General features: G+C 35.3%; 2 protein-coding genes across 4 annotated transcripts; one reads left to right on the top strand and one right to left on the bottom strand.

Annotated features, from left to right (window-relative positions):
• Positions 1-665: 665 nt before the first annotated feature.
• Positions 666-4,407, top strand: LOC109536139 (alanine--glyoxylate aminotransferase 2, mitochondrial). Of its 2 annotated transcripts, none has more exons than XM_019902231.2 (8): positions 666-819; positions 1,853-2,037; positions 2,098-2,221; positions 2,296-2,484; positions 3,042-3,332; positions 3,380-3,601; positions 3,654-3,902; positions 4,113-4,407. In XM_019902231.2, exons 1-8 carry the CDS (start codon positions 736-738, stop codon positions 4,200-4,202), a joined length of 1,434 nt encoding a protein of 477 aa, XP_019757790.2. In that variant the 5' UTR covers positions 666-735; the 3' UTR covers positions 4,203-4,407. The 2 variants fall into 2 exon arrangements, with proteins under 2 accessions (XP_019757790.2, XP_019757791.2); XM_019902232.2 differs by lacking the exon at positions 666-819 and adding an exon at positions 1,497-1,587.
• Positions 3,971-24,691, bottom strand: LOC109536138 (transcription initiation factor TFIID subunit 1). Of its 2 annotated transcripts, none has more exons than XM_019902229.2 (28): positions 24,449-24,691; positions 22,240-22,392; positions 20,368-20,522; positions 19,291-19,352; positions 18,981-19,205; positions 18,715-18,924; positions 18,468-18,656; positions 16,564-16,683; positions 16,257-16,414; positions 15,931-16,118; positions 15,668-15,866; positions 15,331-15,544; positions 15,110-15,271; positions 14,847-15,048; positions 12,377-12,785; positions 9,962-10,236; positions 9,614-9,907; positions 9,352-9,555; positions 9,055-9,295; positions 8,621-8,865; positions 8,308-8,520; positions 6,981-7,212; positions 6,518-6,885; positions 6,310-6,452; positions 6,132-6,257; positions 5,875-6,075; positions 4,775-4,952; positions 3,971-4,659 (listed from the first exon to the last, which is right to left on the bottom strand). In XM_019902229.2, the coding sequence occupies exons 2-28, from the start codon at positions 22,386-22,388 to the stop codon at positions 4,448-4,450; spliced, it is 5,574 nt and encodes a 1,857-aa protein (XP_019757788.1). In that variant the 5' UTR covers positions 22,389-22,392; positions 24,449-24,691; the 3' UTR covers positions 3,971-4,447. The 2 variants fall into 2 exon arrangements, with proteins under 2 accessions (XP_019757788.1, XP_019757789.1); XM_019902230.2 differs by having other exon boundaries at positions 6,981-7,203.
• Between the last annotated feature and the right edge of the window lie 1,138 nt (positions 24,692-25,829).

Here is a 25,829-nt window from a genome sequence, read left to right as displayed (position 1 = left end):
AAACGGAACCGACTCCTGACCAAGTCAATGCTGCCCAAAAAATGAGCATTTTCTCCACATTACACGACCTATTTTAGAAAAATACAACTTCCAAGCAGTATTTTGAAATTTTCACCCTCTGTAGTTGATCCTGAAAGTTCTGAAATTTACATCAAACAAATATCTGTTTTTTTTCGACCGCAGCCTAAAAACCTAACGTGTTCTCAAAATTATACGCCCTGTTTTAAACAGATCCAACTTTGAAACGAAATTAAGTAGCCACTTGAAATGAGCACCTTTTGCAGACGAAAATTGACTCTCATAGTCTTGAAAATGTCCAACAAAGGAATTGCTGACTGAAAACGACCAATTTTCACTACCATACTTACACGATTTCCTTAAAAAAATTCTGAACTTTCCATCGAATCTGAATCAAGTATTGAGGGAATGTTTGAGAAAACGATTCTAAGGATCCACGACCGGATAAAACTCGTAGGTATAAAGATATACCGCCCTATCCGCTGTTTTATACTAATATACCATATTCGCGCTGTTATCTCTGTGTTAGATATTAAAAAGGACATACATGTTGAAACAACACTAATATGTAAATATAAAGGTCAATTAAGCTTGGTATCGAATAATCAAAAATCGGCTTATTCTGTTCCATTATATGATAATGTCCCAGATTTTTAATTATCGCTCGAAACGGTCCTATCAGTAGAATATGTTTCTTCCATAAGGAAACAGTTCAAGATGAGAGATAAAATATTTAATTTTAGACGATACAGTTCGTTGCCTAAACTGCCGGAATGTGATTTTGTTCCTAATCAGTATAAGGTAAAAAAGCATAGAGTTTTTGACTAGAATTATAGATAAATAGCCAAATCAGATTACTTTCAAGCATAAAATAGAGCTTTTCAATGGATTAATGGTTTTAATATCGATTAAAGTTTTAATAAATTAATTAATATTTGAATACACACTTATCTTGCATAATAATAAACATTTTACATATATAAACATTTTGCAAATTTCATTGTTCCAAAATGCAACAAAGTAAGGTTTTAGAAATTTTTACACAGCGAACTAGTTCTCCTGGTATCGTTTGAATTTTGGTGATTTTATTAACATTAAATAACGCAAAAAGCGCCATTCTTTTCAATACATTTTTGGAGATCGATTATTATAGAAAAAAATAGAATTTAAGACGCAACACTGAAATGCTTAAATCGCAGCAACCATACAGAATCCACTGAAAGAGTGACTACAGCTTATTAGAATATAAATAAATATGTGAAAATTCTTCAATAAATGGTTTTTGCAGGCCGATTATTATTGAAAAAAATAAGAATTTATAGACGTTACTATGCAATTGTTTATATTGCAACAACTACATATATAGAATCTACTAAAAGTCCGTTTATCGGATAAATTATGGAAGAGAAACAGTATTTTTCATGCGCCTACGTTTCGGGTATATTTAAGCCATTATCATTGACTATATAATATTTCGATATTCGATATAGTCGAAACGTTATCCTAGAAAATATAATGTTTTCTTCAGCAATCTATCGCCCAATAAACCCAGCAGTAATAGAACATATAGTGGGTTTAACTGTAAACGTCCCAAGTCCAAAATTGCCGTTTTTGTGTTTGTAGGTAATTTAAAAAATATATATATGATCTGCAAAACAGGTGTACTAAAATGTTTTTATGAGCAAGCTTCCAAAAGGATTCTGATATAATTTTTGGCTCGGTTTAACTGTATTTACCAAAAATTTATATTTTGGACTTGGTCAGTTTTAGCTTTAAGCCCACGATATGTATTATACACATAATATAAATTAAAAAAAAATTGTCGGATTTGTAGGGCCCTTCCTTTAAGAAAATGGCAGATATTCGGAAATCTTGCTTAAATCCTGTCCTTACAACGTACTACAGTAAACCCTTGGCAATTCACCAAGGGCACAAACAATGGCTGTTTGATCTGGATGGCAAACGATACTTGGATATGTTTGGCGGAATATGCACAGTCTCCGTTGGTCATTCTCATCCGTAAGATTGTTTAAAACACGTTTTAAAGCGGAAAGATATTTCTTGATTTATTCTTTGTAGACGAATATCAGAGGCAGTTAATGAACAAATTAGGACTTTGGGACATTGCTCCAATGTGTACTATCATCCAAAAATACACGAATACGCGGAGAAACTTGCAAGCAAGCTACCCGAGAAGCTAAAGGTAGGTATTTGTCACGAGACATACTAAAATATTTGGATTTTTATCAAAACCTAATGGTTTTTATGCGTCTATAGGTAATTTACTTCGTAAATAGCGGTTCAGAAGCCAATGATTTAGCGGTGCTGCTAGCAAGAAGCTTCACTGGAAAGCACAATATAGTGTCTTTCCAAAATTGCTACCATGGCATGACCTACCAGACTATGGCTCTGACTAGTAATGGATATTATAAATATCCAGTCATGCAAAATCCTGGCTTTTTTAAGGTAAGCCTGTATGAAAATGTAGTGTCTTTAACAGAGCAATGAGGAAAACTACCCTGAACGCTTTTAACCGGAAAAATAATCCCAAGCACTGTCGTGCAGGGCGCCACTCTCCGCGGGTATTTACAGACGATCGATCGAGACGCCCGGAAAAAACTGATTCGGGGAAACCCACGAATTTCGCGATGACGGGGAATTACCGACTGAACGTGGACAGTGGGAGAAAAGGGAGTCGAATCACAAATCACAGAGTTCTAAGTAGCAATAAAGTTGCGGAATTTGATTCAAATATCCAAGCAAGGATGGCAATCCGAGATCGATCCAAGCAAGGTTCCCCATGGGGAAACCCATTCAACGGAAGTTCTTCTGCTGGTATCTGTGGATTTCATTCGGTAGTTCCACGCGCCCGATTCAGTTTCAGTTTTCTATTGTTTCGCCCATTTGTTAATATCAAGATATGTACTTAATCGTATTTAAACAGATTACGAGGCGCGTTAACACTTAAAAATCACAGTTACATCCAACTCTTCTCAATCTCTCTCATCAATTGAACATTTCAGACTATGAATCCGGATGTCTATAAAGGCATTTGGGGTGGCAGCCATTGCAGGGAAGGACCAGTACAAGCTGATAGAAGCTGCAGTTGTAAAATTGCCGAATGTGAAGCGGGCCAGAATTATTTGAACCAGTTCCAGGAAGAACTGAAGTATGAATTTCCTGCAAATGGCATTGCTGGAATTTTCGCTGAAAGTATTCAAGGGGTTGGTGGTGTAGTCCAATATCCCACAAACTACATCAAGGGAGTGCATGCCACAGTGAAAGCATCCGGAGGAGTATTTGTTTCAGATGAGGTAATGAGGTGAATTCCTCCATTCTTCATTTGAACGATGCTTTGCAGGTTCAGACTGGTTTTGGGAGAACTGGAGACCATTTTTGGGGCTTTGAGTCGCATGACATCGAACCCGATATTGTAACCATGGCTAAGGGAATTGGGAACGGGTTTCCTCTAGCTGCTGTAGCGACTACCGCTGAAGTTGCCCAGAGTCTAACAAAGGCTACCCATTTTAATACCTTTGGCGGGAACCCAATATCATCTATTGTTGGTTTAACCGTTCTAAACGTATGAATCTATTGCCACGCTTGTAACGTTTAGTACTATATGAAAGCTTCAGATAATTGAAGAAGAAAACTTACAAGAAAATTCCAAGAAGGTTGGGACGCATCTTCTACTTGAACTTGAAAAGCTGAAAGAACATAGTGCGAATGTTGGCGATGTTCGAGGCCAAGGCCTAATGATTGGTGTAGAGTTGGTGTCAGATAAAGCTACCAGAGCGCCTTTAGAGTCAAGTAAATTCATGACACTATGGGAAAACTGTCTGGAAATGGGTGTAATTCTCGGGAAAGGAGGACTGCATGGAAATGTATGTACTTTTTCATTAAATAACCTATACTTGATTTTTCAAAAGTAATAGCATAAACAAAAAAATAATTAGCAATCTTAAATCTTCTAGTAGACTAATATTTACAATTCACAATATTTACATACTCCTATAAACTTTACCCAAGACGAAAACAAAATCAACTACTAACAACTGCTTAGTGAAAGTTTGTAATGAAGTATTTTTCGACAGGTCCTACGTATTAAACCTCCCATGTGCATCACCAAGGAAGATGCTGATTTCACAGTGGAGGTTTTACAACTTGCATTAAATCAACTTTAGCCAATGTACACGGGGGATTGACTCATCTGTTGTAAAATAAATATACCAAGTAAAACAACATTATTTTGCATATTGCACGATGCAAAAAATAGCTGCTAATCGATACATTTTATGTACAATCTAAATATTCGCTTGTTTTTACTATAATAATTAATACTGTATTATTTAATTGAAGTTTTCATTCGAAAACTTGAAGTAAATAATGTTAAGTTGTTTTATTGCCATTCCCTCTTCGGGCCTTTTGCCTAAAACCAAACCCCGTCATCGTCTTCGGGATTATTTTCGGGTTCCGGCTCCAAATCATTACGCAATTCTTCATCGCTTTCACTAACTGCCAAATCATCGTGGATCTTGATGTCTTGCCCTTGAATAGGATCTTCAACTTTGCGAACAGACGCTAAGCCGGACATCAGAAAATCGGACGGATCATAGTTTGGATCGACATCCATACTTTCCTCTACAAAAACAATTAGGTGAAACCAACTGATTACTCAAAATAAGATTAATTAAACCCTTAAGCGCACACATAATAAAATAATCAGTAGCTTGTTTGGAATGTTTCAAACAATTACCTTTAAACATCAGCGTTTCGGCTTCCGCCAATTCTTCTTGTTGGTAGAAACCCATGGAACCCAATTGTACCATGGCTTCCGCAGCTTGTTGACTATCGTCATCTGCCATTGGAATTTCGGCGGAGATCAAAATTCCTTTTTGATCATTTTGATCGCTTTCAAACTCGGTTAGAGGCACCTAAATGAAAATGTACCATTTACAACTTATGTTTGGTGCTAACAAATTAATTCTGACGGAACTTGACGGCTTCACAATTGTAATTTACCATTTGAAATTAACTGTTCATCTTATTAATTTTAAATTTTAAATGGGCGATAGTAATAGTACCGCTGAAGGGCGTGCGACTCGGCAACGTCGTCGATCAATTTATTGCTACAATTTTTTACAAGCTGATTTTTACTCATTTTGAAGCTTTGATATCAGAAGTAAAGAAACCCGCAGACTACCGCGCCAATGTGGGAGCAAACATCAGCAACAATTTTTGAAAAGTGTAAATAAATGTTATGTAAATGCCTTATTCCAATAAGCATGAAACTTTTTAGAGTGGTCAGTAATACCTAAAAATGCAGCATAATGATACCGCGTTGAAGGGGGCCCTCATGGGTATACCGCGCACGCAAGGTGCTCAAAAATAAACTTTTTTGACTTATTCCTGCAAGGCTCAAAATTTTTACTCACGTACTTTAGTTTATAATCAACAAAAAAAAACAGTCTACCGATCATGTTATGGGTCATCACGACAATTAGATCAATATTTAAAATTAACATAAAACCATCCTGAAAGAGAGAAGCACTTCCCACCAGACCACAAGAACAAGAAAGAAGAATAGACGCAGCAACCACATTTCATAAACATGAATAGGAATAATTTCCGACCGGATTAAATTCCCAATCCACGCGGCTTACAAACAGAAGCTACCTAATACCCATGGTCAAGTCATTAACTTAAGAAAAAAATAAATAAAAACCTAACGCTGCATCCCGGCAAAAGAGTTGTTGATTGCGGTCAAAGCATAGAAAATATATTTATCGATCTAAACACCGAGTAACACGCCGGAAGCTTATAAATAATAAATTTCTAATTGAACTGTATTATTACCTCATCCAATTCGTCTTCACTTGAAAATTGGAGATCCTGTTCCAGAGTGGCAGCTTCATCAGATTTAAAGCGTTTTTTCAAATTCTTTGGAATAAGCATCGATTCGTCCATGTGAACGTCGCCCTCCACGTCAACGAAATCATAATCGTCAGGTTGCATTTTGCCTGGCGACATGCCATGATCTGGAGAACTTAGTTGACTCTAAAAAGTAATTCGTTTTCAAAATGTCAACTCTCTCGACTTGTACTTGTTCTTACAATTCTATCTTGTTCATTTAGGGTGTAACTCTCCTCTTCACCCACCATCCACGATTCATCATCTTGTGCTGCTTTCTCCTGTTCTACAGCGAGCTTGTTTTCCAGCACGGTTAAATGTTCATCAAACTAGAAAATGCATAAATAGAACAGTTCGAACACTCACAATATGAGTTTTTACCTCATCTAATGCTGCTTTGCAGCTGTTCACTAACATTTCCGCTTTTTCAGTAAATGGCGAGTCCTTTCCATTATACAAAATGCAGTTCTCCAAAATTTGCTCAACATCCACTTGAAAATCATGACGATTGTGATATCTGTGGGCTAAAAATTAAAAAAAAAAACGGTTTTAGGCTCCATTTAAAGCGAATTGTTTTCTTAATACTTACTCAAAATCCTGTTTGAAATTGTTTCCAAATCCATAGGCCTCTTTACAATCGTGTAGTAATCCTTCACGCTCTTTTTGTTAACCGGCTTGTGGAATGGCCAAGACTCGGACATTGCTCTTAACTTCGTATTCATGATATTTTCCAACAAATAAGTAAACGCCACTTGATCGTTATCCAACAATGGATTAATAGCCTTCTCCAATCGCATCAACCGATCTTCCTTTTCTCTCAGCCGTTCCACGCACTTATTAAGCATACGAGTTGCTGCTACAGTTAAGCTGCTTTTTGGGCCGTTGTACAACGTGGAGTTTTCCACAATTTGATTTACGTCTGCTAAAAATTCTTCTCGGCTTTGATACTTTTTTTGCCTGCAAATAAGAATTTAAATTTACTAATTTTAAATCTAGTTGCTTTATAAATAATTCCATCTGGACATTCCAGTTAGACATACAAACAACATTACCTCAAACTTTCTCTGATAGTCTGCAGATCCATCGGTCGCTGAATGATTTTGTAGTAGTCCAAGACCAATTTCTGATTGACCGGAAATATAAAGGGTTGGACATCGGGCATATCTCTCATTTCATTTAACACGGCTTCGAAAATGCTAGATAGCACTACAAGAGGATCTGTTCTTCTTCGATTGGCTGACTTATTCGGCCGCTTCAGATAATCACAATGTATATCTGAAACACCTATTTAAGAAACAAACCCATTTATACCAAGGGCGTTATCATGCAAAAGAACACACGATCTATACAAAAGGCCTTTTTATAAAAGGCGGGGATAAAACTACCAGAACTTTTTATTTGGTAGCTGGAATCAGCTGATTTTATTTGAGTTGATGCACTAATCTTTTTTTTATTTTTGCGCTCTTTGTAAAATGTTGTGGCATTCTTAGCTATTGCGCAAGCGATAATGTTCTTTGATAATCAGTTAAGTGTCAAGCCTTTTATAATTTTTAACTGACCGATATGGTCAGTCTTAAGGTGCAGTTTTAGTGGTGCGATGGTGACTCGCGGCTGATTGCAACTTACTCTTTTCTTGTACTTTGCCCAACGATTTCGGTCGTGCGTTCAGACTAGAAACGCAGCGGCTCGAGTCGCAGCTAATGCGATTCAACTGGTAGACGGACCAGTCAAATCGCAGTCGCAACTACGATTTTGCGAAAATGGCTCATTTTTTAGCGAATAGAGGATGACATTTTAATTGCGGAAGTCTGAAAATACCCATCGATTCATGATTATAAAAATGAAAATTATGAAAATTTTGCCGTAAAAAATGGATGGAGAAAAATAGCCCCATCAGTGGGAAAAAAGCGGTGGCTAAATTGTATGTATTAGAATATTTTCTAAGAAATTGTTCTTCTTTTCCTCCTTTTCTAACAAAATAAGGACTATTTTATAACAGTATTTTTCTCAAATGTACCTCACGAATTGATCTGTTGCAGTTATAGACGCACCACCCAAACCACGCTGCGACTGTGACTACGGTCAAACGCAGCAGCGAGTCGCAATCACCGATCTTACCACTGAAACTGCACTTTTAAGCCGGTTGTCTTTTCGAAGGGTTTCCGTTCGAATTGCGTTCAGAGAAGTGCGAATCAGAAATGTCACGAAACGAAGTAAAAAGCCAGTTTTTAGCAAAATATGGCCCTGTAGTTATATATTTCTACTATTTGTTTCTATAATAATCTAACTATAATTTTGAGCTAGGCCACTGTTGCCCCGATAGCGACGATTATGAAGTTATCATGAATTTTTAGATTGCTTATAACATATATCACATACCTCTTTTTCGTTTTTTGCCAAGCGCATCCTTTGGTACTTTGAGAAGAAGGCTTTTTCGTTTCATCTCCTCAGCATGCTTGATAAGCTTTGAAGATAATTTCACTTTGGTTCCATCAACGTTGACTAAATCTTCATCGTCTGTATTTAACTGTCTGTCAATTTCATCGTCTTGTTCTTCATTCAAAGAGACGCTCATGGGAGTACCAGAGACACCTTGGGTACAAAATTTAAATTGAAAACATTCCAATTCTGTACAATCAACCAGAATTTTTTGGCAAGTTGATTTTTCAAGACAAAATACAGCACTGCTCACCTGAATTCTGATATAAAGGACAAGCTTTGTTTGTTCTCATATGTCCAACTTGCCCGCAAGCACCACATTTGAGCTTGAGATCTGGTTTTAGTTTTGTGCGTCTTCGAGATTTCGATGGACTTTGCGTAACTGCTTTGGATGGAGTCGCTAGATTTAGCGTTGGGGAGTCACTTGGATTAGGCAGTTTTTCTGATGGTACGTGTGGAATTAACGTAGAGCTTGATGAATGATGATTCAAACTCATTCTAAAACAAGTTTAGTTCTTGTAAAATTTTCGGGTGATTGAAAAAATAAAAAAATTGTAGATAACCCAAATGCATCAATGACGATCGGTCTGCAAGTATATCTAATTGTTATAAATAAATTTAAATAACAAGTAATAAATTATTGTTAATACAGAAAAGGACACAATCGACAACAAGGAGTTTACATACCTTTCCTTTTCCTGATTTCTCTTTATGCGCCTTAGCTGTTCTTGTATGCGCCTTTTCTCCCTTTTCATCTCTTCCTTTTGTGCTTCGTCCAATGTTGCAAACTGTCTAATAAAGCTATCATCTTTGGTGGTTCGAATTTTCACATAGGCATCTATTACAGCTGGTTTTCGAACATATTCCACTCGAGTATATTCTTTGCCATCTGTATTCTTGAATGTTCTCATGATCTTCAGAATTCGTCCTATGATGGTGCAATTATTAAGTAGTCAGTAATAAAACCGATTCTGCGAAAAATACCTTGCTCCTGACTTTCATCCTCATCTTTCTTCTTTTCTTTCCTCTCTTTGTCACCTTCCATGATCATTTTTCTAAGCTCTTGCCTCTCTTGCTCCTCTCTTTCCAAAGACAGTTGGGTACTGGTTTTTTTGTTTGCCAGCATATTTTCTATGTTTTTGCCCATCTCTTCAATATCCTCGTCGCTTTCATCTTCGGAGCTTTCACCTGTAAGAATTGAAATTTATTTAAAAAAACAGCTAAGAACGATGAATAAATACATTACCTTCGTCGGTGCTCAAAACTTCCTCACTTGCTAATACTCGATTTTGAAGATCAAAAATTCTTTGACATTCTTCTTTATACCGCTCTTGGTGTTCCGCAATAGAAAACCGATTCCCCCTGGAGAATTTATCCATTCCTTCTTCGCCGGCTTTAGCTTTTTCCGTAGAAAGAGTACGCACCACATCGATAACTTCCCATCGAGATAATTTTTTAATTTCCTCTTCGGGGACGCCGAATTTACGTAATAGGGCTTTTGCATTGTTTAGAGACAATCTTCTTAAATCAGCGTCCGTGCCTAAATTTTCGACACATGCATTTCCGGAAACTAACCAGTTAATGCTTTACATACCTGTAACAGTTCTTTTTGGTTGTGACTCCTGCTCTTCTTTGCTTTGAGTGGGTTTGTTGGGAACACGCACATAACTAAAACCTTCGCCACAACCTGTAGGATCAGCAGGTCCAGTTAATTGCAGAAGACATTTGCCCTTCATTGCCTGAATATACGCTCTGGTTGTATTCCAAGGGGCCACTTTTACTTCGTCTTCCATTTTCGACTGCATTTCTTCATCGTCATCTTCAGCAGGTGTTAAAATAAACTTTTCACCATAGCCAGCGTCCTTCAACCTAGAATGGCATATGCGAATGTTCATTGGATGTGTTTCTTCACGGCAATAGAGATATAAAAGCTGATTTTAAGACAACAGTACTTAAGTAACTGCTCCTATTGTGGGCCATTTGAGGTAATTTAGCCTAAATTTCTATTGCTACCCACACACCAATTATGGACATATATATTTTTTATGTTCCAGTTGTGGACCACCAGAAGAGTAGCTCAGTACATACTACTAGTTAAGTATATTCTTCACACGCTCATAAATAAATGACTGTATCTTTGATTACATTTAGATAATATTTCGTGAAAATAAAAGGCTATTTAAGGAAATAACACTAAAATTGGCAGAACTTAAAATTAATATCGGAACGATTACTTAAACGCATCTAAATTTATTTTATGAATTATAACAATGAATTTTCCGTCACTCCAATTTTTTAGGAAAAATATAAATTCACTTTATTTCAATTATCTAGACGTCAGGAGTTGGAAGAACAGTAATAATCTGACTAATGCTAACCACAGATTCGTCACCTTCTTCAACAGTAAAATGTTTGTTAACACTCAGATCACATGACAATTGACATGATCACATGATTTTTTAGCCCCTGCAAACCGGGCCAGAACAAAGTCTCCTTCTTTAAAGTCACAAATTTCTTTGTTACCTTACCAGACTCGCTTACCCCACTTCGTTCTTGCCAGTTTGACTCGCAAGATTCTTGCCCACTTAATGGCTGTCTTCCGATGATGTTGATTCAATTGAAACTGGCCATTTTCTTCTTTCTTTTTATCTTTTTTCTTTCATTTCTTTTCCTCTCTTTTTCCAATTGCTCAATTTTGTTTTCTCAGTCCAAATATTCCAACATTGGTGAAGATGTGACAACTGACGCTGTTTTCTTTCATTCGTTCTTTCAGTTTCTTCAATATTTGCGTCAGGCCAAAAAAACTCGTTTAAATAGCGATGGAATTTTCTCATTGCTTTTATTTGTGGATGGACCTTGGATCGCAACCTGACGTGGATTGCAATCAGAATTTTCGAACGACTTTTTTCTTTGTATTGTAGCATTTTGCCTAGCAACATCTATTTCCGATATCTTTGATTCCTCATCTGCTTTGAACTTCTGACGCTTTTTCTAGCTGCATTTGGCCTTGCAGTTCGATTCAAAAATGGCATCAAATGGTCCAATTATGAACCAAGGTCCAAAACTGGTTGCAACAACTGAATCATCATTTAACTTATATTAACTTCAACTATTTTTTCATGGGAGCACAATAAACTCAACTCTTTGACTTAGAGATCATCACCCTAATATGGATCGATGTGTTCATAATTGGTTCATTCATCGTTCATTTAACCGTCGTTCGGGGTGAAGGAACGATTTTTTCAGTTTTTTCTTAATAAAAATTATAATTTTGAACAGAAAATTTCCAATAAAATAATTTCTTCCGTGTCTCCTTTGTCGAATTCCATAATAAAACAAATGAACTTTTCATTCATTTTATTTTTAGATAAATAGTGTCGGCGTTCACCCCTTTGTGTGGTTTAAAGGGCGGACGAGCCTTTATTAAGCGTTAAAAATAGTCTTAGCACCTTGTGAGACGCGTATTCTTATTGTTATTAAGTTTATGTGAAAGTTCTTGTGAAATTAAGCACTGTCTGGCATGTTTCTTCGTTTTTATTCCTTTTTTTATATCGGGTAAGGTGGATCTTGAATTATGTTATTTTCTGCAGTCTGTCTTTTTTTTCTTTTTCTTTGCCTGCCTTGTCGAATATCTTCGAGAGATCTAGCGACGTTTTCTTCATTGTAGTTCTTAAAATTAATACCGATTTTGTTTTATACTGCCTAACCATGGTGACCGTCTTCACCTCTATAAAATGACTAACTAAAACGCAATTATTTAAGCCAAAAAATAATATTTTCTTATAAAATTGCCAAGGTTTTACAAACAAAAAATAATTTTTGCTTAAACAAAAACACAAACCACTTTGGGTGGTCCATAACAGGTGCATGGACCATATTAGGTACATTTACCTTAGTTTTACATGATTATTTGTTCAAGGTAAATTGCACCATTAAAGTCTATATGCTCAATTTCCATTAATTGCTACTACGATGTTTCATTCCTGCGCATAATTAAATAATGTGTTACCTTTGTTCTGCAGCAACCATACTGAAATAAGAACAGCACTGTTCCGGCGACACCATCGCTCTAATTTCCTCTTCAGTTGGAAGTCTGAATTCCGGTTTAATCACCCACCAATTTGAGTCCATGCCCGTTCTTTTAAAATCGGCGCACAACTTCAGTCTTTTGCGTATGCTGCTTTCTGAATGTGACGGAAATGCTCTTTTTATATCGTCCATTTTAATGCGTCGTGGATTATCACGACTCTTCCAAAACAAACGATAAATAAAGACTTGTAAAAAATCCCTGACAAAATTGTTGGCTCGCTTCGAATTTGGTCCTGGTACTTCATAGAGTGGGCACTCCTGACCAGCGACGTATAACGCATCGATTTCGCGAATATAATATTGTTGTCGAGTGCGTATTACAAGAAAATCTACAACAAAGAAAAAGAAAAAATCAATAGGTTTTCAATAAAAGTACAACTAAAATATGTCTAGTCCAGGGGTCGGTAACATTTCTGGCGTTAAAGGCCATTTTTTGTTTGGTTTCTTCACAATAGTAAGTTCATCTGAAAATTGTCAAGGTGCCACAAGCATAGATTTTCAATTGATCCTAAATATCTGTGTCTGACAGCCAATTTTCCTTTTTCTCTGGCTAAATTTTCTAGTTACGATTGCAAATGTATGAACTATTCTGTCCATAATTCTTTGTTTTTAAAATCTAACAACTACAATTTAAATTGAGCTCTATCAATATTTGGGAATAGTGGAAAATTCAACTCGCGCAATTTTATCACTATGTGCTAAGAAGGATAGAGAAGGTTTTTCGGATCTAAAATTTTTGAAGTGTTAACACTTGTATTTTTCAATTGCGATGACAAAACATGCACTTTTAATATGACAACCCGAACAGTTTCTATTATCTCTTGAGATATAGTAACGGTCCATTCTCCAGGTCTTGAACTAACGTAAGTATTGCTTCTAAAAGAGTGTGTGAAATATCACATCTAGTTGATCTGGCTCTCTGGCCAATCTATTTAAATGCGATGTCATCAACGGAGATATAAACATTTTGCAGCCACTAATCATTACTGAACTCAGCAAATACGCCTTCTTAATATTTTCAAAGAATAAAGAAAAACCTTTTAGTACTGAGCCCTTCGACAGCATTATGCAAAATAAGAGCAGAAGATTGGCTATTTACTTCTTCTTCTTTTTTTTGGTTTTGCTTCCGGTGGCAAGGGGGATAAACTTCTTAATAGAACTTCCTTAATAGAAAGAAGCCGGATAACTGTATGTGAGAATGTCATTTTGCAATTAATGGGTTTACTATTTTTGTGGATAAATCCATCACAGATACAAACGCTCTTGGAAACGTCTGTGCGCAAAGAGCACCGTGTGACAATCCCACTGTTTGCAAAAGTTGGTGGCAATGCCATTGTTTGCAAAAGTTAGTCGCAATCCCACTTTTGCAAAAATTAGTGTCAATCCGACTGGAATTTGCTGTAAACAAATTAGTGGCAATCCCACTAGAATTTGTTGTAAAGAATTAGTGGCCATACCACGAGTAGTTGTTGTAGTAGTTATAATGGAAATCCCATTCAAATAATAATAATAATAATAGAAGGTTTGTATTTTTGGTACTTGGCAACGATAATAACAATACTAAAACTAACACATATCTATAAAAAAAATAATATTCTACTTTAACATACATAAAACAATAAGCTTGCGCCAAAAGTAAGGATGTCAAAAAAATGATGTGCGTCTAAGAGCCATTTCACACGGGCCACTTAGCAGCGCTTCCGAGCGCTAGTAAACCCATAAACATGTTATGCCATATGCGGCAGACGCATGCATCAATCGCACGAGCGAACCTTTAGTCAAAGGGCCCGAATTTAAGGGTAAGTCCCTTAAATTCGGGTAAAACTACCTGGCACTTGCTAAATATAGTTTATCTACAGCCAACCGTTCTGGCTAGACAAGGAAAATATCTGCACACGAAACGGCAAAAATGTAATTCACTTTTGTCTATAATTAAAAGATAGAATCAGCCAGGTTTTGTTCACATAAAGTAAGCGCGGTCCATAAACAACCTGGATCATACAGAAGGTATCCTGAAGAAAAACGGGACTGACTATCCTGACTCAATCTGTGCAGGTTTATTTATACCAAGAAAATGGGGGTTCCTCTGCCCGATAGGCGCGCTTCCGCTGTGTACGCAAAATTTACTGACAAAACTTATGACCGAAGTTCATTTGGTGAGATTATTAATATAAGTTAATTTCCCTAAACAATGCCTCTACGCGTATGCGATCGGAATCGTTACCGCGAATAAAGCTAGTATCGGACAAAGCGCTTTATACGTGACGTAACGTTGAGCAAACTGTATGATTCCACTGAGCAGCAAGCGGCTTACCAGCCGCAGGTTGCCGACCTCTAATCTAGTCAGTAGACTCAATAGCATAGCCCATTAATTAATGAAAAATGCTCACCCGAAGTTGGCATTTGATGACTATAAATTGGAGCTCTATACATATTGTTCTCAATTGCCTGAATCGACTGTCCTGGATGAAGAATGCCCAGAAATGGCGAAGTATGTGCGTAGGCCGTCTCCCCATATCTATATGAGGGTGGACCGCTATCTTTAGCAGCTTTTCTTTTATAATAGTTTTTGATTTTAGAACACATTCCCACCTGAAAATATTGAATACATTTTACAATTTGACTCTTACATCAGAAAAGTGTGATGCCTTACTTGATTCATTAAAGGTGGGTGTTCCTCACAAAATTCCACGAGAATTAAATCTCCATCTCTCCCAGTAAGATCTTCAGGAGTTCTCATGAAAAACACATCACCCCCTCCTGATGCCATTCGTTCCTGTTCCCTTTGTTTCGCTTTCTTTTTAATGTGCTTTACCTAAGAATTAACAATGTTTAACATCATCCTGTATTTAAATATAGAATCGTCATGCTTACCAATGGCAAAGCAGAATGCGGTCCAGGCATAGCGAGTGGTCCATGAGAAAAACGTTTCATAGGCGGGCGATGAAAATTTCTCAATCTCATGGGGCCCATGTGAGTTTGAATAAAAGGTACTCGCAGTTCTACCACTGGCGTAGAATGTGGGATTAAATTCGCTCCCCCTACTTTAAGTCGCATGGTTGTTTCAGAAGTACGAGGCTGATAGTAACTGAAAGTGAAACACAAATAGTTAAATCTGACTTGAATACTCATAGTGTTTCTAGGTTTATTTTTCAACTCTAATCGTGGTTGAAAATTTGGGAACAAAATACAATCTGTTCAGATGACTTACATATCATTGGAAATATTAAATGGATCTCGATCTGGCGATTTTGGAGGCGGTGGTGGCGTATCTTCTTGTAACACGTTAATAACACCAGCTTTTCCGAGCAAAATCTTCGATTTTTTAACATGAGGGTGGGGTATTTTCACCTTAACTGGAGTGGCTTGGCCTGCGATTTGTTTCGATGGATCAATGTCATCGGGAATTCCTATAACACAAAATGAAATAATATTAGTTGATGAAAACTTTTAACTAAACGGTAATTTGTATACCTAAAATAATATTTTCATCATTGGGATCTAAAGTCAGTATAGAGGGTTTTGGAATGGAATTCATATTCTCAGCATCCCAAATCACATCGTCCTCCCATCTCCCATACACTAAGTCTTCATTTTCTACTGGAAATATTGAATACCAGGTATCATCTTGCTCCTGTTCTGTTCTGGGCTTGATGGGAATACTGAAAACAGATTTATTAAAAAATAAAACAAAAGTTGCACTCAAATGAATCAGATAATTAATAGTTACAAGCGCACTACGAAAAAGAACACAATGCTTAAAAATGAAGCCTAATTAATAAAATTCATTTCATACTTACATAGCATTCTTCTGCTTAAGAGCAGCTATTGTAGGGTTAGTAACGGGGGGCATTCGGATACTATTGGTGCTGACTTTCCCTGGTTGACTGAATGCTTGAGCTGTGCGATTACAGCTACTAGGAACCCATCCGGCCGCATTTGTCTTACTATTCAATTTCTAGAAAACCGAACGGATATAAGCAAATATCACAAAGTTTATCACAAAGCAAATTTAAATCATTCAGAAAATCTAAATCAATTAAGCAATTTGCAGGAAAATGTCTAAAAACTTCCTGAATGTATTCATGCCGTTGACAAATCACCTACCTTATGTTTCAGCTCGCTTCCATCCCAAATAATATCATTTTCCCAATGCAATTGAGTCACCATCAAAAATGCCTCGTCTGGATACGGCTCGAACTCTGAGGGTTTTTCTTCTTTTACCTCCTGGAATCAACGATCAAATAAGTTAAATAGTAAATTGATACTTTAGGTCCAAAAGTATATCTTTGCTGCTAACATTGAGTGTGTCTTACATTTTATCTCAAACTGTATTGTTAAGTAAAATAATACTACAGTGAAAGCTCTACTTGCGGAGAGCTCTCTTAACCGGACATTTTCCTTGGAACCGAATTTTGTCATATGGATTTCAGTGTACACTTTCTTATCAGCGGGCATTCTATTAAGTGGACGCGGACATGCTATTTTCCTCATAAGAAATTAAGAAGCTCTTACACGCGGACACAAAGCTCTAATAAGCGGCCGAATAATAAAACCGCTATCAAAAATAAGTAAACAGTAAACACTTACAAAAAATCGGAATCTTTAAGCCTACGAAAGCTCGTAAGTCCATTATTAATTTTAGGGATTCCTAAGATGCTCAACATCTCGGGTTGATGGCACCATTGAATCTATGTACATATATAAAAATAAATGTACATATGTCTGTTTGTCTGTCCATAAAAACTCCAAATTTAACTATGTGCACACCGAGCTACAAGGCTGAAATTCTGTAGGTTTCTTAGTTTATTGGAGAGTAACTTCCTGACATAATTTCAACGTCCTAACTCTTTTAGTTTCTGAGTTACAATTTACATGTAAGTCCATGGGAAACAGCTAAAAATTGCTTCAAACGACTTAACCTTCCAACGGCTTGGAATAAAAATTCTGCGTTATACTAAAACGTTCGTAATGAACTGAGGAATACATTGATGCCTCAAAATATTCTCCAACTTATGTAGTTTTTCCTAAAATTATCTTTCAACGAATTTTAAAAGAAAGAAGACGAAAAAAATAAAAACAAAAAATATAGTGTACTCAGCAGCACAAATAGCTCAATTGTTTCTTTCCTTTACAGTTTTGTTTAACCGCATTTGTATTAATCAAAAGTAGGTGAAGCCTATCAATTAAATTCATTCATTAACCCAGTAGAGTCGAATTGTAAATTGCGTTAGCGAGCAGATCTTATGAACTACCAGATGCATCGAACGCTATTTCATTTTTATTCCAACAGTCTGTGCTACTGACTGTTTTCGAAAAAATTGCACACGTCAACTACAGGCCAACGTGGGCAACGCGACGGGTCGCTCCGCTTAATCAACATATTTAATTATTATTGTTAACAGATTTAATTTTGTCTTTAAAAATTGAGATCCACAGATTTCAACCAGAGAGATTGCAGCGGAATCCGGGAGTTCTCAAAGCACCGTGATGAGTTTTCGAAAAACACAAATTCCATCCGCATAAATTATCAGTATCCCAAACTTTACATTCGGCGCATGATGAGCTGCGTATGAATTTTTGTCCATGGTTCTTTTCGGAACACAACAGTGTGTAAGTATTGTTTTATGTTATAAATGCCATCACCCCAATAAATTAACAAGTCTGACAAGTCTCAACTTTCACTAGACAAAGATTAATTTGACGTTCCGCAGCGCCACCGTCGGTAGTTGAACTGTCAGATTAATACTGACTGAACTACGAGTTATTTAAAAATCAAGTCATAAAATAGTTGTCTTCAAATATCCCTTGAGACCTGTCAAATTTTGAAAAAAGAAAATTGCTTTCGAGTAGAGCATTCAAAACTGCAATTCTTTGTTCATTTAACCTTTTTTCGTATCTGCTGTAGTTTGCAAGATCCCTGTACTATCATCGACTAAAACTCACCCTGTGTAAGTCTATCTTGAACTACTGACAAAAGTTTTATAAAACTTTGAAATAATTTCCCTTACTTCTTTCTCTTCTTTGAGTTTAAATCCGTAATTAAATCCATCGCCTGTTTCTGGTACGTCTAACATGTCATACCAAATTTGAGATGGTCCAAAACGCCAATCTGCTGCTTTAGGGCCTGATTCGTCTTTTTTCTCTGAATCGTCTTTATTTGACTCGCTTTGCTGTTCTACGGGTTTTAGGAATTTCTCCTAAACATGCAAAAAGTTGATTAAGACACCTTATAATCTAGTTATTATCAGCTTTTACCTCATCATCGCTCTTAATCCCTTCAGGGGGTACATTATTCTCATAGTCAAAAAACCATCCTCGATTTCTAGGTTTTTCTTCGTCTGAAGAATCGGAATCGGGCTGACTACCTTTCTGTTTCCGTTTTCTTCGTTTTTTCCTGACGTTTTTCCAGATATTCGGAAGACTGTTAGACTTGCCTAGACAAAATAATCGTGAAAATCGCAATACCTGAAAGACCAAATTTGTAATTCATTAACACCATTGCCGGTATATTAATAACCAACTTGTTCATGTCTAAAATCGGGAAACAGCTCAGTCACATCTGTGTTAGCATATTTGGAAGGTAGCATAGCGGCCAGTGGCGTATCCAGTTTCCGCTTTTCAACTCCTTTTGCATTGTTTTCCGCATTTTCATTTGTGTTTGGTGCAGGTGGAGGTGGCATGAGATTTTTATCATTGCGTACTTCCTTAATAGCAGAACTACTTTCTGGAATGATTGACTGCTGATCCTTGAAATTTGAAATAAGTCGGTTTATTATAAACTCTACCGATTTACAACAAGAAGCTAATTTGCGAGATAAATTAGTAGTCTACCTCATCATCAGCAATCTCATTAATGTCAAAAAAGTCCTGTGCAGATGGGGATTTCTGATCGTCTATAATCAAAAAATATTTGATGAGAAAGCGTGTACAATGTTATTGATTGAACTTTGGTCACCCCGTTTTAACATATAATTTGAAAATTAGAGAAAAATGTTAAATACAAAACCCAACTAACCCTTTTTTTTTAATGGAAGGCCGTACTTATTACCAATGGTAATAACTTCGAATTCGTCAAATAGAATAGACATAATTTGATTAATTTAAGTGACGAACGAAACAAGGTTGTGCCTTTTTGCAAAGTCAGCTATGTCTTTTACAACAAGAGAAAAACTTGATTCTTATGAAATTTATATTCAAACATATTTACATATTGTTTGATCCTACTATTGCTACACAATTTATTAACATACTCTTTTTTAGGTTCACTTAGGTTCTTTTGATAACCATGGCAGAAAATAGCTATCGAAACGGCAAGGTAATTTTTCAAATTAATTTCTTTACTAATTGGAATTTGCTCTTACATCTTGAGCCAAGTGTCGCAGGATACCCTCTAAGTGATAGTTTTTGATGACTTTTTGATAAATAATTCGTTCTTATTGCGAAATAAGAGCACTATTTATTAATCTGTAATAAAAGACGTGAAGAAAGTCTGTCTTTTTTAACGACAAAAATGTGTGAGCTAAAATACCCAACAAACAGTTTGTAAATAAATGAATCCGCCTTAACAATATAGATAGAACTTATCTACAGCTCAAAAACAGTTGCAAATCAATATAGAACATTTATATCGAATGGGCCTAGAATTTTACGAATAGCTCGAATATGCAATAAAAGTACGGCATTTCATTCAAAAAAAGGTAAGTTTGGTCTGTCTCTTGAATTTGAGACACCCTGTATGAATAGTTACTATCTTAAAATAAACTAGACGTTAAAATCTACAACTTTCGTTTTAAACATTTTTGTCTAACTTTCAAATTAGATGTTGAAACGGGGTGACCAAAGTTCAATCCTGTACGTACAAAACTGGCAATATCAATTAATTTACGATTGATGGTTAATCCGACTTACAGGTTTCAGATCCGAGATCGTCAGATTCATCCCCAAATTTTGATTCTTGACTAGTCGCACCTTGGCTTTCTTCGGATGCATCATAATCACTTCCGGAATCATCCCGAATTTTTTCTTCCCCAATAACTTCTTTAATCATTGATCGCAAAGCGAGTCTAAAAATCAAACTGTTGTGAGAGTAACTGTTATCACTTGAATATGTCGAAATTTTAAAACTGAATTAAAGTCGAGAAATCAATCAAATGTAAAACATAYGAAATGTGTTCATAAATGTGWKYAYARTGAAACYCTTTCAAATCCGAACTTTTATTATTCTCTTCCGAGCTTTTATCCGGATTTCAGTCCTACGAACATCCGGAATATGCCGCTTAGTCCGAACAACAATGTGTTAATACGAACAGTGCGGGTAGAGACAGCTTCCTCACTTCCAAAATGTTTGTCCTTCAAACCAGGAGAAGGAAAAAAAGATGTGCGTTACGGGACGCGCGACAGAAGTGATAACTTCATATTATTTATAGAATCCATAAAATAGTGAACTTGTTTAACGCATGATGGCAAAAATAATTTATAATTTCAATACTGGTAGTCTAAATTACATTAAATTTTGAGCTCCATTAAGGTGGCGAAAAAGCCCGACTCCGAAGGAGGAGTGCTTTTTCGTTCCAATGTGAAAATAAACGAATGCAGTTTTTACAAGACAACAAGCTCGAATGCAAAATTATCTGTTTATTGATTTGATACTGTTTATATATTTTATGTTGAATTTATTGTAAGTTTTAATAATGAAGACTAAGMTTTCAGGACAAAATAGGATTAACAAAGTGCTTCTGTTTTCATTATTATTGATTAGGCACAACAGGGAAAGTTAAAATACACGATTTTGGGTTCCAGACCATATTTCATAACATAAAATAAACGAATATTTTACAAGTGTTTTTTAATTGATTGGTACCGAGAATCTCATTGAATTGAATCAACTTTCTTCCGAAACCTTATCTACATATGAATACCGGAACATTGACGAAAACAAACAAGTAAAATTACATTTTTGAACATTAATTTTATAATAATACTCAAAACGCACTTAAATTCCACAGAAAATCGTAAAAAGTCCAGACATGTTTAGCTTCGTCTACGTTTAATTATTATTTATATTAAGTTATATCTACGATTTAAATTAATTAATATCTATACCTCAATTTTAAGCAATGTTGCCGTATCATTTTGCTTTCTATCAGAATATTCAAGACATATATTTCTTAAAAATTCTTTACAACGTTAATTCATATTTTGGCTTAATTTCATGTGCGACCTGATATTTTCAAACAAAAAACTTTGATAGGATTTATCGCTGCTTATTTTTCAGCCGTAGAACTGAACTCGAGGATGTCTTGGTTCGATATGGTAAGATAAAATTGTGAATCCGGCAAGCACGGTTATACATGGGACAGCTAAAATCGGGATCGTACGAACGTCTAAAATCTCTGACCAATAGAAACACATTCGTACCATCGTATCATCGTATAAACGGATGCATGGGACGGAGGCTTTAAGAGCTCTTTCATGGGTGAGAAAGCAAATGTGTCGTAAATAAAGTAGTTGAGGGCATTTATAACTGTTAGAATGATCGTGGATAATTATTGGGAATGCCAATACAATGAATAGTTTATTTAAATAGAAAGACACTTAAGGGTGTTTTATGGATATTAACATAATCCGAAATGACACACATTACACGAGCCCTAACAACTTTATGTTCGGACGATGCCCAAAATTCAAATTGAATAATCATAATGTCTGAATTTGCTTTTGCAATAACTAGTTCGGATTACAGGGGTTATACTGTACTCAAAAGTAAAAAAAATAACGAACCTGCCTAGCAAGGTCAGGTGCTTCTGTGATTCGGAATCGAAAACATCGCTTTCCAAATTGCCTGATTCGTCTATATTCCCAAATAAAAATCCTGTTAAATTAACTCCTGCATCATTGCTATCGAATCCTTCATTATCACTATCTGCCATTATGCTAAAACAACAAAGTTTATTTAAGAAATGTTTTCTCAATTTGCGGGTTCAAAAGGCCTGACGCCCCCTAGTGGCTAAAATTATAACTACAAATAGTAAATTGATACTTGTTTTGTTGTTGACAATGGTGTCACATTGGTGTTTACATCTGTGTGATTGCTTTGCTTTGTTCTAATCAACTTTAGCAGGCTTTTAAAGAAATAGAAACAGATCGAAAAGTGTGTAATTATTGTTTTCTTTTATAAATGTCATCAACTCCAATAAATCAACAAGTCTGTCTGACAAGTTCTCAACTGTCACTTGATAACGAATAATTTGACGAGTGGCTCATCGCACCACGAGGATACAGGAGCAGGTAAACAAAGTACAAATCCAACGTGCCATTTACCACGATTTTGGTCATTTCTAATCATCATCATCATCATCTAACCCCACATTTATTCGTTGGCAGGTTAGACAAGGAAGGAACTATTTTTATTTGATTTTGTATTTTTTCTTTAGTAGACTCCTATTTTATTATTAAAGGAACAATATTTAGTTTTTCCTTTCTTTGTGGTAGAGAAAGGTGGTTTTATTTGATGGTTCTCTGGAAAATAGTGTGATACTTGGTTATAAGCATTTCACAGGAATATTACTTACAGAAGCATTAATAATTATTAATCACACACTTAAGTGTGTTTAACTGATTGTTTATAAGCTTTAATTGTTCGGGTGAAAGCTCTGCAGTTTATTTTTTCAACATAATCAACATTTTGTCATTATGATTCCAATTATAATTGAGCAGCTGCTGCACATGTTCAGATCAATAACATTCATAATTTAACTTAAAAACATCTTCCGCAGCCAACAAAATTAATATGTTCACAAATTGTATTCCTTATTAAATAACTAACACAACTAGAAGTATACTCAGTCCTCCATGCTTTAAAATATGTAAGTATAAAAAAACAGAATGTATTAACGTTTAAAAAATTATGAGGTACTCAAAGTATTTTTAACAGATACTAATCGTAATCAGCAGGGGATCTAAGAGTTTCTTGAGGGGAGGGCGCAGTAATAAAGAAATATTGACTTTTTGTCTACCACAACCTTCATTCTGTAGGATTTTTATTGCACTTAAAAACAACAATAAATAGTATTTTAAAAAGACAACAAAGCAAACCATATTAAACTTAATCTACAGTTTACGGAACGTCGCAAAAAATAATTAAAAGTATATGCTCAGGGGGGTATGCAAAGTATCTGCCCCTGATCGTAATAAACACAAAAATGTATTGTACGAAATGTTCTTATAAAAGTATTATAAAATGGTTGCAAGGATGTGATGTTTATTCAGTTAAATATTTATAGAGACTATTTTATTTATTTTCTGTAAAAAAAAACAGGTTTTTTTAAAACGTATTAATAATTAAGAGATTAGTCAACTAACCTTTCTCAAACTATCCATTTGGAGTTCTAAAATTTTAAATTAAATTAAAAGCTTTCAAGCTTATACTATTTATTGTTGTTTGTTGCTTTTAAGTGCAACAAAAACATGCAGAATAAATGTTGTGGCAGACAAAAAGTCAATATCCTTTTAGTACTTGCATACAGTTCATTGATAAAACTAGTTCTTTCCTTGTTTAAACTGCCAACGAATAAAAGTGGGGTTAGATTAAAAATGACCAATCGTGGTAAATGGCAACGTTGGATTTGTCCTCTGCTCCTGAGGATCCATCATGGCGTCCTTTGTTTTGTTTTGGAAATTCGTGAATTCCAGAGGACAATTGGTACAAAACGGCATTTTCTCAAAATGTAATGATAAGATGGTAATTATTTGCGACCCCATCTGATACCAGGACTGCCGTTTTGCCGATTAACACTATGGCCACCTTATAGATAATCTCATAACAAACATTTTTCGATAATAATTACCATCCCATGATAGCTTTTAGCGATGCATGGGTTCTTAGAAGCCTTGTATATCAGGTGAGAGTACATAAGCTACCTACAGAGGATTGCACAGATGAACCACTCAAAGTGGTTCTTCTGCGTTGGGAGTTTTGCATTTTACTTACCGAATTAAACCACATAACAGCACATTTCCGAAAATTAAAAATTCTCTGATAATCCCGAAATATTGTGGATTATTTCACTAATGAACAGGTATAAACATTTCAGCCAATGTCAATGGAAGCGTGGCTCGCGTCTAGCGTACAGCATAGATGAACACAAGTACAGAACACCATATACCATGTGGACTCTTACAGATAAACACTTCGGACGAGGGATAACTGAAGACTGACAGCGGTCTGACAGTCAAGCTCGTACTAGACCTAGCGCCAGGGTTGCCAGGTCCGAAAATCGAGTTTCGGTAGATAAGCTCGACACTTTTCGGTAGAAAATCGGTTGACTCATTTTTTTTCATTATTATATCATCATACGTCCATAAAATCGCACGTTTTTTTTAATTTTTAAACTGACAGGAATACTAAAATAAACATGAGTCAGTAAAGAAGTAAAGATGAAATTGTGCTCGTTTTTAGCTTATTTCTCAACTTAGTTTTCATTAGATTAACCTATGATACAATGAATACATGAATGTATTCATTAATATAGACACAAAAAGTATTACGTACTAGGAAAAACCATTATTATTTTATTTGTTTCATGCTAATTAAATATTAGAAACAAATATTTTCAAAATAACATTTAACTAATATTTAAGAAATATTTCTTTTTATTTTGAAATATCTACCGTTAATTGACCAATGAAAATTGAGATATGTTCTAAAGTTTGTTCACACTTATTAAAATAATATATTAATAACTTTTTGCGTGTTAGTGGTGTTATATATAGACACAAAAAGTATTACGTACTAAGAAAACCTATTATTATTTTACTTATTTCATGCTAATTAAATATTAGAAACAAATATTTTTTATAGAATGTTTAAATAACATTTGAAAAATATTTCGTTTCGCTCTGAAATATTTTCTATTCACTGATCAAAAACTCAGATCATAAGTTCTAAAGTTTATTCATATTTATTAAAAATATAATATTAGTAACTTTTTGGGTGTTAGTGGTGTCATATATAGGCACGAAAAGTATTACGTACTAGGAAAAACTATTTTTATTTTATTTCTTTCATGCTATTTAAATATTAGAAACAAATAATTTTGAAATAACATTTAAATAATATTTAAAAAATATTTCCTTTTGCTCTTAAATATTTGTTATTCATTGATCAATGAAAATTCATATAATATGTTCTAAAGTTTGTTCCCACTTATTAAAATAATATATTAGTAACTTTTTGCGTGTTAGTGGTGTTATATATAGACAGTGTTAAATATTAGAAACAAATATTTAAAAAATATTTGCTTTTGATCTGAAACATATTGAATTAGATTAATTAGAAAAATATTTCCTAAATATGTAATGTAATATTTTGT

The sequence above is a fragment of the Dendroctonus ponderosae genome, unplaced genomic scaffold, assembly GCF_020466585.1.
Source record: "Dendroctonus ponderosae isolate FM_Combo_2020 unplaced genomic scaffold, Dpon_F_20191213v2 Dpon_F_20191213_8, whole genome shotgun sequence".
NCBI classification, from domain to species: domain Eukaryota; kingdom Metazoa; phylum Arthropoda; class Insecta; order Coleoptera; family Curculionidae; genus Dendroctonus; species Dendroctonus ponderosae.
This window is presented reverse-complemented; position numbering and strand designations above follow the sequence as displayed.